The 14,039-nt window shown below is 42.9% G+C and overlaps 1 protein-coding gene across 3 annotated transcripts in view; it reads left to right on the top strand.

Annotated features, from left to right (window-relative positions):
- Positions 1-14,039, top strand: part of FANCD2 (FA complementation group D2) — a 340,198-nt gene that overhangs the window by 322,694 nt on the left and 3,465 nt on the right. For all 3 annotated transcript variants that reach the window (XM_078776144.1, XM_068112928.2, XM_078776145.1), the window contains one exon: positions 2,272-2,364. In XM_078776144.1, coding sequence (XP_078632270.1) covers positions 2,272-2,364 — 93 coding nt within the window. The remainder of the gene's footprint in view (positions 1-2,271; positions 2,365-14,039) is intronic.

Genomic DNA, 14,039 nt, shown 5'->3' with positions numbered 1-14,039 from the left:
TGATCAAGATTTGTTTTTATTGGGGTTTTTTAAAAGGAAGTTTTAGTCAGCTTTGATTCGATTTTTCAAAAGATATCTTTTAATTGTGTGCTTGTGTGTCCCTCTCCCAACCATCAGCCATCCCTTCCAAAAAAAGAAGAACCAAGAGAAAATGTGGACAAAATAGATGATTTTATTGATGTTGGTGTCACTGATGTGGGTGAACCATTCCTTGTGGTGTGAATGTAAACAACATTTTTTTTTTCTTCTGATAAACGTGCTGGACTCGCAGACCCAAACTCATTGATCCATAATTATTAAATATCTAAACGGTTTGAGGGTATGATATAGTTATGGCCCCCATGTGGGTTTTTTTGTTTATCTGCAGTCAGGGTTTAGAACACGTTCTTGTAATTGTGATCAATACGGGTAATGTTTCTCTGATTGCTTGCAGATTCAAAAATCCACTGCTCTGTTTGCTCATTCAATGTCAGCATAAATGCCATTGTGCAATATGCTTTGATTGTCACTCGTTTGCTTCGGGTGCTGGCAATTTTCAGAGGGAGAGAGACAGAAAGGGAGTGAGACGGAGAGGGGTGAGGAGTGGGGGGAGAAAGAGGTGGAGGGGGAGGGGGAGGGTGAGGAGGAGTGGGAGGGAGAAAAGTACGACCAAAAACAGTAGTCTCTGTCAAATTGAGGCATTTTGATTCCAGCCACATTCATGATGGAGTATCACTGCGCTGGTTTCCCGCACCGAGCACGAGAGGCGCGAGCAGTGCCTCGGAATGAATGGCTCGCTTGCAGCCGAGGCGCGATTATCGGATGAAGTCGGTTCCATGCAGCTCTTCGGTGATGGGCTGTAACGGCTCTCCGCTTTGCCTCACAGATTTCCCAGCTGTAGATCTCGGTGACCGTTGAATCTTGGATCGGACTAAGTGTTTGGTTTTGAGGCTGTAAACAGGCTGGTACTCTTTTTTTTAACGTTTTTTTCTCATTTGCAAGCATTACCCCTTGACAGATCAGCCTTTTGCACAAAAATGACCCGTGCGAGATCTATGTCCCAGTCGTAAATGTGCTCCATTATGGCCTTGGCCATGTTCCGTGCAACTGCCAGACCCAGTGCTTCCGACGAGATTGCATCACACATTCCAGATTCTTCCCCTTCCAATCGAAGATTTACTTGCTCTTCAACCGGAAATAGGGTGTGTTTTCTTTGTCGTTTGCAACGAGCCTACGCATACTTTTGTCGCTTACATTTAAAGAAGATTCCTCTCTCCAGGAGAGAGGATGTTGCTGCGATCAACAGATTAACATCAGCCTTGTGCTGTCGGCAGAACTGTACTCCTGAATACTTTTGTCCTTGTTACTTGCAAAATCGATGATTTTTCAAGTATATTGGTCGGTTGCGTTTGTGGTTCTGTCTGTTTGTCTGTCTGTCTGTCTGTTTGTTTGTCTGTTTGTCACCGGCCTACAGGTCACAATTCTAAACCGATCGTCACGAAACTTTACCAAGCTGTATAAGTCGTCCCAATTGAGAAGCCTATTGATTTTGAGGTCAAAGGTCATCTGGAGGTCAAATATTCTAAAATCGTCATTTTAAATCCGATTGACTTGAAAATTTAATAGCATTTGTATATTGAGTCACTAAATTGGGAAATGAACTATTTTTGAGGTCAAAAGGTCAAAGGTCAACTCAAGGTCAAATGTTAAAAATCATCAATTTTCATCGAAGAAGCCGTCAATTCTCAACCGATTGACTTGAAAATTGAACAGCATTTGCATATCGAGTCACTAAATTGGGAAACATACTATTTTGAGGTCAAAGGTCAACTCAAGGTCAAACTTCCAAAATCATCACTTTTCATCTGAAAAACCGTCAATTTTCTTCCTATAGACCCGAGCTTTGATCAAGATTGTCAATTTTAATCTTGATGAAATGGACAATTTGCTGTATCAATGGAAAAAAAAAAATTCTTGGTTGAGGGGGGGGGGGGCGGATTTTACAAGTATCGTGCTCTGCATGACGTCTTCTTGTTTTGTGTGTTGGTTGGATGGCCTCCTGACTGCACACTGATTCATCGAGCAGTTTGTATGCCTCCATCCCTCATCCATCATTGCATAGCTTCCAGCTGCCTCGATGCACGTGCAACCTGTGCTCTTTGTAGTGTTTTTAAAAGGTGTAAGCTTTATTACAAATCACTCGTACTATTAATGCCAAAGAAGACGTAACTCAATGTAGCTTTGCTGCCGTGCGAGTTGAGCATAAACGCGATGTTCGTGTCTTTGGAACAGGGCGAGGAGATCGGTTCTCAGGTTGCCATGGCAGAGATCACAGAGAGAGCATCAGAAGAGCCTCCGCAGCTGTTGGACAGCGATATTCGAGAGGTATGGCGGCCATTTCCAGCTGTGATTGATGCTTGTAGATTGGCACTCTTGCTTCCAAGTTCGAGATAGTAATAGTGCTGTATTCAGGCCACCCGGTTCGCTTGTTTGAAAGGGCTTTTCCTTGAATAACCCATGGCTACAGGGTTTGCATCTTGACACAATATTAATCACGTGCACTGCATGCCACTCAACCCCAGCGTCTGACTGATACTTGCATGTATAATAAGAGAGGTGGGTCATCATTATTAGACTGTTCATCGTTTTTTAATGGCCTCATGCCTGGTGGGGAAGGTGGCGGCAATTATTATCCTGTGGAAGTTAAGTTTAATATATTACCATTTGTTAAGCCGTTTGCCTGGGTTACTGTCATAAAGCCTCGTGGTCGGTGGTTTATTCCGGAAGAGATGGAGCCACTTCAAAAAGTCTTTATAAACCTGCGTTACATATGTCCTGCTAAAAAGGTTTTCCACTATCTGGGTGAATGATCTGAAATCCTGTACCGGTTGTTAAAAAAATATTTAAATAACGCTTTACGTGCCGAGGCACAAACTTTAAATCGCAGAACATTCACATCATAATAAAGAGCTCCTGAGATCGGTTGCCCTGATGCGTATTTGGCATTGAAGACGTTATCACGTAACCATCACTTGCAGCTGTATTATTTGCTTTTACTGTGATTAGGTGTGTACTGCACAATCCGCTTTGGCTTGATGTGAAGTTTTGCATCAATGATAGCTGCTTGCGTGAGGATTTCCAGTGGGCTGTTAAGTATTAGTCAGGTTCATTATGTTTTTTCGTTCAAAATTTTTGGAGATTAGCAAAACTACACATTTTTGGAATATTCAGAGCATGAGGAATCCAAAAATTAATGTTGGCATTTGTGTAGACACTTGCATGGCCGCCATTTTGGATTTTCAAAATGGCCGCCATAAAATACATAACTTGCGCTATCTCGGCTTCTGGTCAACCTAGAATCTTATTTAAATATGCTAATCCTATGTTTTCTGGGTCAAGAAAACCATTCATGGGATCATTAGACTTCTAATCCAAACACTTGCTTCACTTTTAGGACTTTCCAGATGACTCAGGACAGTGATGAAGATCTGTAAAAGCATATTCCTGAACGGTGTAGACCTAGTAGATCCTGTGTATCGGACTTATAGTTCAATCTGATACTAACAAGGCTGCTTTCTTGCTTTAGAAACCCATACCTATAACTTCAAAGGACTTGCAATATCATGTATTATGTAATACAGTTATATCACAAATATAAAGACAATGGTTTTCAATTACCTTTGTTTGTTGCTTTTCTATAATCCTGAGCACTATTTTGAGGCCTTTATTGGATTCCTTGACCCAGAAAACATAGGATTAGCATATTTAATTAAGTTTCTAGGTTGACAAGAAGCCGAGATCGCGCAAAATATGTATTTTATGGTGGCCATTTTGAAAATCCAAAATGGCGGCCATGCAGGTGTCTGTGCAAATGCCAACATTGATTTTCGGATTTTCCATCCTCTGATGATTCCAAAAATGTACAGGTTTGCTAATCTCCCAAAATTTTGAACGAAATTTTATTTGTTAACATAGTGAACCTGACTATATTCTCTGATGTCAAGAATCGGCAATAACGAAAGCTCCAGTGTTTTTTATTTATTTATTTTTGCTACCTTTGTAATTGGCTTTCACAGTCAAGCCAGGGCTAACACTGGATCATCGCTGGCCAGCAACATGGATTACAGTTTCTGATTCTTAGTAATCTGATTACAGTAACTCATTACTCCACATCATTGGGAGGGAGCTTGCCTTTGAGATTTTTGGGTGCGAGTTTGATTGCCGACAAAATAGTATGAAATGAAACTGCCATAAGTATGGGTGCTGCATCGTGGAGCACTCAGACGATATGGAGCACTCAATCACAACTGTAATCATGTGGATGGAAATAATGCGACAGCACCTTTTGCAAAGATCTGCTTTTGGTGCAGTTGCCAGGCCAAACATACCCAGCCAATAAATTATAATACTTTCGACAAAGACGGCAGCTGGGACATGAGTAATAACCCTCATTAACATGAAACATAATTTCTAAACCCTGCACTTTATTTGGGAAGCAATTTACCAAAATGGTGAAAACCTGCTCGAATTTCTACGTGAATTAATTGTTCATCCTGCTGGGTTCTCTGGACAGAGTACGGAGCATGTCCCCACCAGGCAGTGGTGTGAAAGCTGCACTTGGTAAGTCATCTCAGGAGATGCTGATCCAGTCAACTCCATTTTTGTATGGGATCAACAACATTTTGGATTCACTCCATTTATGACAACGAAACGCCTGATGCCCCACGTGGAAATTGGTTTCTGAGGTTTGGGACATGGAATGTAGGGACAATGACAGGGAGATCAGGAGAAGTGGTGGAAGTACTGGTCAGAAGAAGAGTGGACATATGTTGTGTGCAGGAGACGAGATGGAAGGGAAGTGGTGTGAGAATGGTGAAGTTTTATTTGGATAAAATATTTGCAGGGACAGAAATACAAGTTTGTGTGGCGTGAATGGTGTTGGTGTCCTGTTTTCTGAGGAGTTTGTAGACAGTGTGGTGAGTGTGACCAGAGTGAGTGAAAGGTTGATGATGGTGAAAATGGTGATTGGAAAGCTCTTGGTGAACGTCATCTCGGGATATGCTCCGCAGGTTGGTCGGAGCGATGAAGAGAAGGACAAGTTCTGGTGTGCAATAGAGAAGCTGATGGAAAACGTGAAAGATGAGGAAGTTGTTGTGGAAGGAGGAGACCTAAATGGACATGTGGGAAGGAGTATAGACGGTTTTGAGGGAGTTCATGGGGGGTTACGGACATGGTGTGAGAAATGGAGAAGGTGAAAGGATTTTGGAGTTTGCTGATGGAGCTGATTTGTTGATTAGTAATACTCAGTTCCAGAAAGAGGATAATAAGCTTGTTACATACACGTCAGGTGGGTCGACGACAACCGTTCACTACCTGATGGTGCGTAGGCAAGATAGGGGGCACCTCCGGGACACAAAGGTGATCCCGGGGGAGGAGGCTGTTTCACACCACCACTTGGTTGTCTGAGACATAAGGGTGAAAGGTGCGAGGAGAGCTCGGTGGGTGAAGTACCAACCGAGAATGAAGGTGTTCAGCTTGAAAGTGGTTGAATGAAAGATAGTCTGTTGGGAGCCGTTGGTGAGGTGTGTGGATGGACAAAAAGGACCACCGAGGCACTCGGAAACATGGTGGTGGGATGATGAAGTTGGAAAGAGGATTGACGAGAAGAGGAAGAAGTTCACGGAGTGGCAGAAGGCAAAGGGTACGTGTGCAGAAGAGGCAGAGCATGAAAGCTGCAGAGAAAGAGGTAACAAAGGCACAGGACGCATATAGGAAAATGTTCGGAGAACACTTGGATTCGGAAGAGGGTCAGAGAGCGGTATTCAGGATTGCAAAGCAGATATTGAAAAAGGTGCGATGTGATGGGGGTGAGTTGCTTGAAGGATGAAGTGGGACAAATCGTTGTGGATCCAGATGGAATTAAAGGAAGATGGAAGAGATATATGGAAATGCTGTTGAAAGCAGAGAATGAATGGGATGGCAACATAGAGAGTAACCCGGTTTTAGGACCGGCAGAGAAGATAACTGAGAAGGAAGTTGAGGAAGCGATAAAAGCAATGAAGAGTAGAAAAGCGGGAGGGCCGTTGGGAGTTGTGGGAGATATGTTGAAGGCAGCGGGAAGTTGGGGTGTGAAGAGAATGACATCGATCTGTAAGCTGGTGGTGAAAGAAGGCCGCATTCCAGTGGATTGGGAACTGAGTACCCTTGTCCCTCTATACAAGGGGAAAGGTGACCCACTGGACCGTGGCTCATATCGAGCGATATAGTTATTCGAGCATGGAATGAAGGTGTTGGAGAAGAGGATAAGGAAGAAAGTAAAGATCGACGAAATGTCGTTTGGATTTATGCCAGGAAGAGGAACGACAGACGCGAATTTTATTGTAAGGCAGTTGCAGGAGAAGTACATGGAGAAGAGGAAGAAGTTGTTTCTTGGGTTTGTTGATCTGGAGAAAGCATTCGATCGGGTTCCACGTGAAGTAGTGACATGGGCATTGAGGAAGTTAGGAGTGGAGGAATGGTTGATCCGAGTAGTGATGGCAATGTACGAGAGAGCGAGCACAGCTGCAAGGACGAAGGATGGGAACAGTGGTGAGTTTGAGGTGAAGGTGGGAGTGCATCAGGGGTCGGTACTAAGTCCACTACTATTTGTAGCTGTGATGGAGGTGCTGGCTCAGACCGTAAAGGAGGGTTTACCGTGGGAGTTGTTGTATGCAGATGATCTGGTGTTGATTGGGGAGAGTATGGATGGACTGAAAGAGGAGATGAACAAGTGGAAGGAATGTATGGAGGCAAAAGGTCTGAAGGTGTATATCGGAAAGACGAGGGTGTTGGCAAGTGGTAAAGCATGTCGTGAGGTGGAAAGAACTGGGAAGTGGCCGTGTGCTGTGTGCAGGAAGGGTGTCGGAGTGAACTCCATTCAATGTACAATGTGCGCTGAGTGGGTTCATCAAAAATGTAGTGGTCTGAGAGGGTCATTAACCAGTGTGGCAGCTACATTCAAGTGTAAGGTGTGCACAGAGGGAGCTGCAGATGGAGGAAATGTTGAGTTGGATCTTGGAGACGGCGTGAAGCTGGAAGGTGTGAAAACATTTTGCTACCTCGGAGACATGCTGAATGGAGAAGGTGGATCAGACTCGGCAACGGTTGCTGGAGTGAGATGTGCATGGAAGAAGTTTCGGGAACTGAGTGGCGTGCTGACGACGAGGTGAGTGTCGTTGATGCTGAAGGGAAAGGAGTACGCTGCAGGTGTGAGAAGTGTTATGATTTATGGAAGTGAGACATGGGTAATGAATGTAGAGCAACAACGAAGGCTGGAAAGGGTGAAAATGCGAATGGTTCGGTGGATGTGTGGAGTATCGTTGAGAGAGAGTAAGACAAATGATGAATTGTGAAAGATGATGGGAATAGAGCCTGTGATTGATGCTGTGAAGAGGAACAGGTTGAGATGGTTTGGTCATGTGTTGAGGAAGGATGAAAGTGACTGGTTGAGAAGAGTGATGGAAATGAATGTAGAATAAGTAGAGAACGGGGAAGACCGAGAAAGACTTGGCTGAAGGTGGTGGAAGAAGAAATGCGGGTAAGGGGGTTAACAAGGGGAGATGCAGAAAATAGGGCAAAATGGAGAAGATTGTCATGGGGCCCGCATGGCCAACCCCCGCTCTAGCAGGGAAAATTGCCTTAAAATGCCTGTTGTTGTTGTTGTTGTTTATCAACACCTAACTCTTACATGGAAGCAAGGCTGTATTTGACTTATAAGGCAACCTGCATCATTTCCCCAAGCATGCTCAATCGAGTTTAGGTCAGGCTAACTAGCAGTTCAATCCCGATACAAATGTGAAGCTCCTGTTAAGCAATCTGGCTCTGTGGGATCTGGTATTTCTGTGCTTCAGAGCAAAAAGTCAGGATCTTAGAGCACCAGCAAAATGGTGCACCAAAGTGTCAATATCTCATATGTGTACCGCTATCATGTTGGTTTCCATTTATGAACGATGTGCAAGTCTGTCCAACCATTGTGACATACTCATACTTCCCTTAATGGATCACCGACCAACTCTCACTTCTAGTCGTCGTGAAATTCAAAAAGTAAAGCTTGGATTTGTCTGAAAGGGAATCCTGGCCTAAAATTACTAGGATTGTTTGGGAAGGTATCACGTGCTTGGCTTATGCTGTTCTACAACCAAGGGGATGCACACTGGTCAAGTGTCACAGCCAGTGCCATGTTCCTGTCGTGTGTGATGTCCTCTTTTTTATTTTTTGAGAGGCATCTTCAGAAACATTCTTTTTCAATAAAAAAAATCTTCGGCATGGTTCAAACTGCTGCCTAAATAGCCTTCTGTCACTTTTTAATGACAAACAACTATCTGCGCTGTTTCCCTGGGTTTTTAATGTGCTCATCGGAGACATGCACGACTGTTACTAACGTCAGATGAACCCATTGTTTATGTCTGCACCCAATTTAAAGTGGTAAAACCATTTTTATGCCTCCACCGACAAAGTCGCTAGAGGCATTATGTTTTCGGGATGTCCGTCCGTGCGTCCGTACGGGCTAATCCTCGTTTTTCTCAGCAACCATGTCCGATTGAGACCAAACTTTCAGGGTGGGAGTGACACCCATGCAGAATATCTTAATGATAATTGTGACGTCTGGGAAGTTGCAGCCATCTTGGATTGCAGCCAGGTATGGCAGCCATCTTGGATTAAAAGCAAATAATAAAAAAATTATTTCTCGGAAACTGCTGAATGGAAAAATTTGAAACTTTGCACATTGTCAAGTACTCCCAATTGGGGAACAAAAGCATGACAATGACATCATAGGTGAAGTGGTATACCAGCCAAAAATGTTTTAATCGGATTCCTTATCCTAAAAATCTGAAATTGCATGAACATGATCTATGACCCATTTGTATTGAAATGTTAAATTTATGACATCATACGTCATATTGTTTGGCAGCCATATTGGATTGAAGGGAAATTTTAAATAATTATATCTCTGAAATCGCTCACCCTATCGATGCGAAATTTTACAAATACCATCTAACAGCACTGTTGCATGTAGTTTGAAAATTATGATGTCATAGATCACGTGGTTTGGCAGCCATCTTGGATAGAAAAACGAACCTCATCCGATCAACACCAAACTTCACAAACGTGATCCCTCACCCATACATATGCAGAGTGATGGCATCTACCTGTTGTGGGACTATGTGGAGGCATATTGGCGACACAGTCGCATTGTTCTAGTTTTATCTGCAATGTTCTCTCTCGATTTAACACTCGTTTCAAATCGATGTGAGCTTTCATTTTTGTTTGACTTCAATTTTAATTTGTAAAGTCATGTAATGATTAAACTAAAGACGTGGCAGTGCAACAAAAGCACGGTGGCAGACTAAACAAGAATGACACTCAGCAGAGCGCATACCTTCGCCAGACTGAACAGTTTACGTTTTGTATCCCACCGAAAGGCCGGATCTGCATCCGGACATGAGCCAAACTCCAATCGGCTTGTTCTTGTCACCTGCTCAACTAATCCACCGAGTTTTGTCATAATCGAGCAACGTTTTGAAATATCATGCTATATATCGTTTTAGGATTAACTTTAATCCTAAATGCATCCTAAATGCATTAAGCATCTTTCAATGGTGAAGATTAACTTTAAAAATTCTCGTATCCGGATCCGAATCCAGATCCTCACCAAAATCTAATCAATTAATCCTTGTCACACACCCAACCTGTCCATCAAGTTTCTTCTGAATCTGTTCATAACTTTTTCAGATATCCTGCTCAGAGACAGGCAGCAGTGAAAACATAACCTCCATCCACCTTTGTTGGTGGATGTAATGACCTCATCCTATGCAACTTTCCTTGAATCCACAATCTATTGTGCTTTTTGATACCCATATCAGCCTATTTATTGCACAAGTTTATATGGATTGAAAAACGGCAAATGCTCTTTCGCTTGAAAAACGGCAAAACGGCAAAAAAAAAAAAGGAACTCTTTCTCTTTTTATAAGAATGATATTGTTGCGGTTATGGAAAAGACCCAGGATGATGCACTCAATACATGAGATCCCTATACATAGTTACATATTCTAGTTACTAGTTATTCTAGTTACATACTAGTTACATATTCCATAATAATTTTGTAATTAGTTGGGTTACCTTTCCCCTCGTGACAGGAACAGGGAAAATGTGTGTGTGTGTGTGTGTGTGTGTGTGTGTGTGTGTGTGTGTGTGTGTGTGTGTGTGTGTGTGTGTGTGTGTGTGTGTGTGTGTGTGTGTGTGTGTGTGTGTGTGCGTGCGTGCGTGTTTGTTTGTTTGTTTCGCAAGTTCTATTCCCTTTGTGATTCTCCACTTTCTTGAAATGCCCCTCTTCATCAATCCATTCAAATCCCTTTCTCCCACCCTCTCAAACCTGGCGATACCAACTTTAAGCGCGATACCAACTACACCAAAGGAGTGCCATGCCAGACTGCGGGCCAATGAGGAAGCGACACATGGGGGTCAAAGAGTGTTGCCATGACCCTTGCTCCCTGAAGCCACGCCTTCCCGAGGACCGATAAAAGACAGCATTCCAGATATCGTGGCTGACTTGCGCCCAGGGAACTGAATGGCTGATTTGTACTGCTTCGTGTCGAGTGAGCGAGAGACCAACCCTACGCCTCTACTACGAGAGACGAACGATCCCTCCCTCTTTCTCTCTAATTTCCCCGGAGTGTTTGAGGAGCGCCTGTCTTGTGTATTTAGATAAGGTAAGACTGTGTAAGGGGTTCTTTACGTGTTAGGGATAAGACTGTTCTGTGTGACAATGCTTCTGTAAATACAGTACTTATATTTGTAAATACGTGTCATTACCTTTTTAAATGATAAACTGTTTCCAACCTGCTCAGATGTCAGTCTCAACCATTAGTTAGACATAGCATGTAATAAGTTGATGGGAAGTTGTACCCCAGCGATTCGCTGCGCAAGATAGCCGACGTCCCACCTACAGTTTCGCTCGGCCCTATGTAATAAATAGATAAATGTGGGAAGTTGAGAGCACGGTTCCCCAACTGGGAGAACTAAATCGCCCGGAAGGTAATGCTAGAGTTGGGTGCAGGGACCTTGCCAGATTTATTTACCTCAGCTGTCGTCAGCTATTGCTCAGCAACCCATCAGCTCGCAGAGTTATCCATGGCTCCTCGGCTTCAGAGTTGGAGTTTTGGAAGTGGGCCCGAGTCACCCTCTCATGAGCCCCGCGCTTCCCTGAACACATACCAACATTATTAATATTTTGAGCGTTGGCCATTCCCAAGGGTGGAAGAGAGTATAGAGTATTGTAATCAATGTAATGTGTTCGTGAGTAGGTTGGCAGTATAGTCCAAAGGTAAGCACACTAGCCTCTGAGCTGTCTTGTCTGGGTTCAAATGTTGACCCATCTGTAAACTGTTACCCTGGTGTTTCACATGCATTGTGATACAATATGTGCACCATCTTTTTCATGATGCAATGTCACTGTCATTAAACTCAGCATCACATCAGGTAACATTAGTTGCAGGACATTAAATATCCCACTGTGTCCTTCACGAAGAATAGGAGAGTTATCGCTGCTACCATAGGCCAGCTGGAAATTCCCATTTTCTGCTCTTCTCTACAATGGGGCACTGCATCAGCAGCACTGTCATGTTCCCAGCAATCATGGAAACCTGCAGCTACTTGCTGCATACAAAGTAATGATTGATTCAGTGAGTCTACACACAGATCAACTTCAATATAGCGTTCTTGGGCAGCTTACTTTAATATTGCGCCCCAAGCTGCTTTAAGGGCAGTTAATCCAAGTTGTCTAATGTAATCATAACTTTTTTTCCATCGAAATTTGTTTTTACCGTGAGTGTGGATGATTGCAAAAGTTGTCTGTACCAACAAACTGACCTTGGACATGGTTTGACAAAGGCATATAATTTAACCATAAATTGATTCTATACTTTTATGTGCATTATGTCCAAGTTAGACACTGTTTATTTTGTTTTATAATGTGTGTAGTCTCTTCACCCTTTGTTGTTGTCAACCTCTTCCTATCTCCATTACTCATAGAGGAGTTATGTCTGTGTGTGACAGATATCCTGATAGTTCACATGCAAATTGATTTATAACAATGAGCAGACAAGTTATCTTTTATTATGCATGAACTCAACCATTGCCAATGTAGTTTTCATTATATATATATATATATATATATATATATATATATATATATATATATATACATACATACAGACTTGGCATTTAATATGGATTTTTTTTTTTCTTGACTTCGGTTTACTTTCTTAACTCAGTATATCAATCTAGTGAGTTTCTTTTACACTTTGGTGATTTATTTGTTAAAAGAACCATGTCACTAATTGACTGTCGCAGCAAGAAGTCAACAACAGGATTATATCACAGGTGGCGTGGCAAAATGTACGGACAGGTGCATTTGATGATTGGCTTCACAGTCGGGTATACAAGGGTTGTTGCGTTCTGTATTCGTGGAAAACAACTGCCGCACGTCTCCAAAAGTTATTGCCGCTTCCTCTGGAGATGGTCAGTCAACTCGACAATGCTGTTTGTCATGGAGTGGTGGCTTTACAAAATTACGGCATGAAACAGCGTGCTATTGCTCGGCAGTATGGCATCACTCAAGGTGAGGTGTCAAAGATCCTGAAACGAAATGCTCAGAGGGGTGTCCTTTCTCCAATACCGAGGCCAGGACGTCCCCGCAGAACCACAAGGAGGGATGATCGCCAGCTGCACCGGTTAGTCCGCAATGGCCGTACCAAGTCATCTAATCGGCTTAGGGCTGAGTGGCAGCAACTGACAAATGTGCCTGTATCCAGAAGGCTAGTCAGCCAACGACTGGTTCAAGCAGGCTATCGTGCCAGGCGTCCCCTGAGAAAGCCACGCCTGACCAGACAACACCGCCATCGCCGATTGCAGTGGGCCAGAGAGCACCGTCAATGGCAGCCAGGACACTGGAATCACGTGATCTTCAGTGACGAGTCTAGATTTCTGGTCTATTGTCAAGATGGCCGCGTCCGAGTGCGCAGACAAGTGCATGAAGCCGACAACAAAGATTGTATAGTGCAAAGAGTCCAAGCTGGAGGTGGTGGGGTGACCGTTTGGGCTGCTTTTCATGCAGGGGGCAAAACTGACCTGGTTGTTCTGAATGGAAACCTGAACCAGTTCAAGCACAGGGCCATTCTGGAAGAAACATTGCTTCCATTTGCTCGTGCAGCCTTTCGAGGAAACTTTGTCTTCCATGATGACAATGCACGCCCTCATCGTGCTCGCATGATCCAACACTTTCTTGCTGACCGTGGTGTAGAGCATATGGACTGGCCTGCCATGTCCCCGGATATGAATCCGATAGAGAACTTGTGGGCAGGATTAACGTGTCAAATCGACCACTTGGACCAGCAGCCGACCTCTGTGCGTGAATTGCAGCAGGCTATTGTCATTGCATGGCAAGCGATTCCTGTCCAAACCTTGGCAAATCTCGTGAACAGCATTCCTCAACGTGTACGTGCTCTCCTGAATGCTCGTGGGGGTTACACGAAGTACTGAACTGTAATTTTACTGTCCGTAATCCCAGTCGTAATTTAACTTTGTTTTTGTTTAAAAAATTTTTGCCTAATGTGCAAAATAAAGAGATACGTCTGGAAAACGTACAGAAGTTTAACACAGTACTGTCCATGAATTGAGTTCGATATCAGTTTACATCACTTTCAAGGATCAATTTATTTGTTTCGAAATGTCAAATGTGGTTTTTGTTTCTTTTAAAGGTCACATTAACAAAATCTAGAATAATTTCAACATAATTCCAATGAACTTTTGGTTCTAAGACATCTTGAAAAGTAAGTTCACCCCCATAAACAAAATATTCCATATTAAATGCCAAGTCTGTATACATATATATATATATATATATATATAAAAGTATATATATATATACATATATATATATATATATATAATAAAAAGTCAAAACTTTACATGGGGTGTACTTACTTTTTCACGTGACTGTATATATATATATATATATATAT

The sequence above is a fragment of the Myxine glutinosa genome, chromosome 4, assembly GCF_964187855.1.
Source record: "Myxine glutinosa chromosome 4, kmMyxGlut1.1, whole genome shotgun sequence".
Lineage (NCBI taxonomy): Eukaryota > Metazoa > Chordata > Myxini > Myxiniformes > Myxinidae > Myxine > Myxine glutinosa.
Note: the sequence above shows the minus strand (reverse complement) of the source record. Positions and strands in the feature narration are given on the sequence as shown.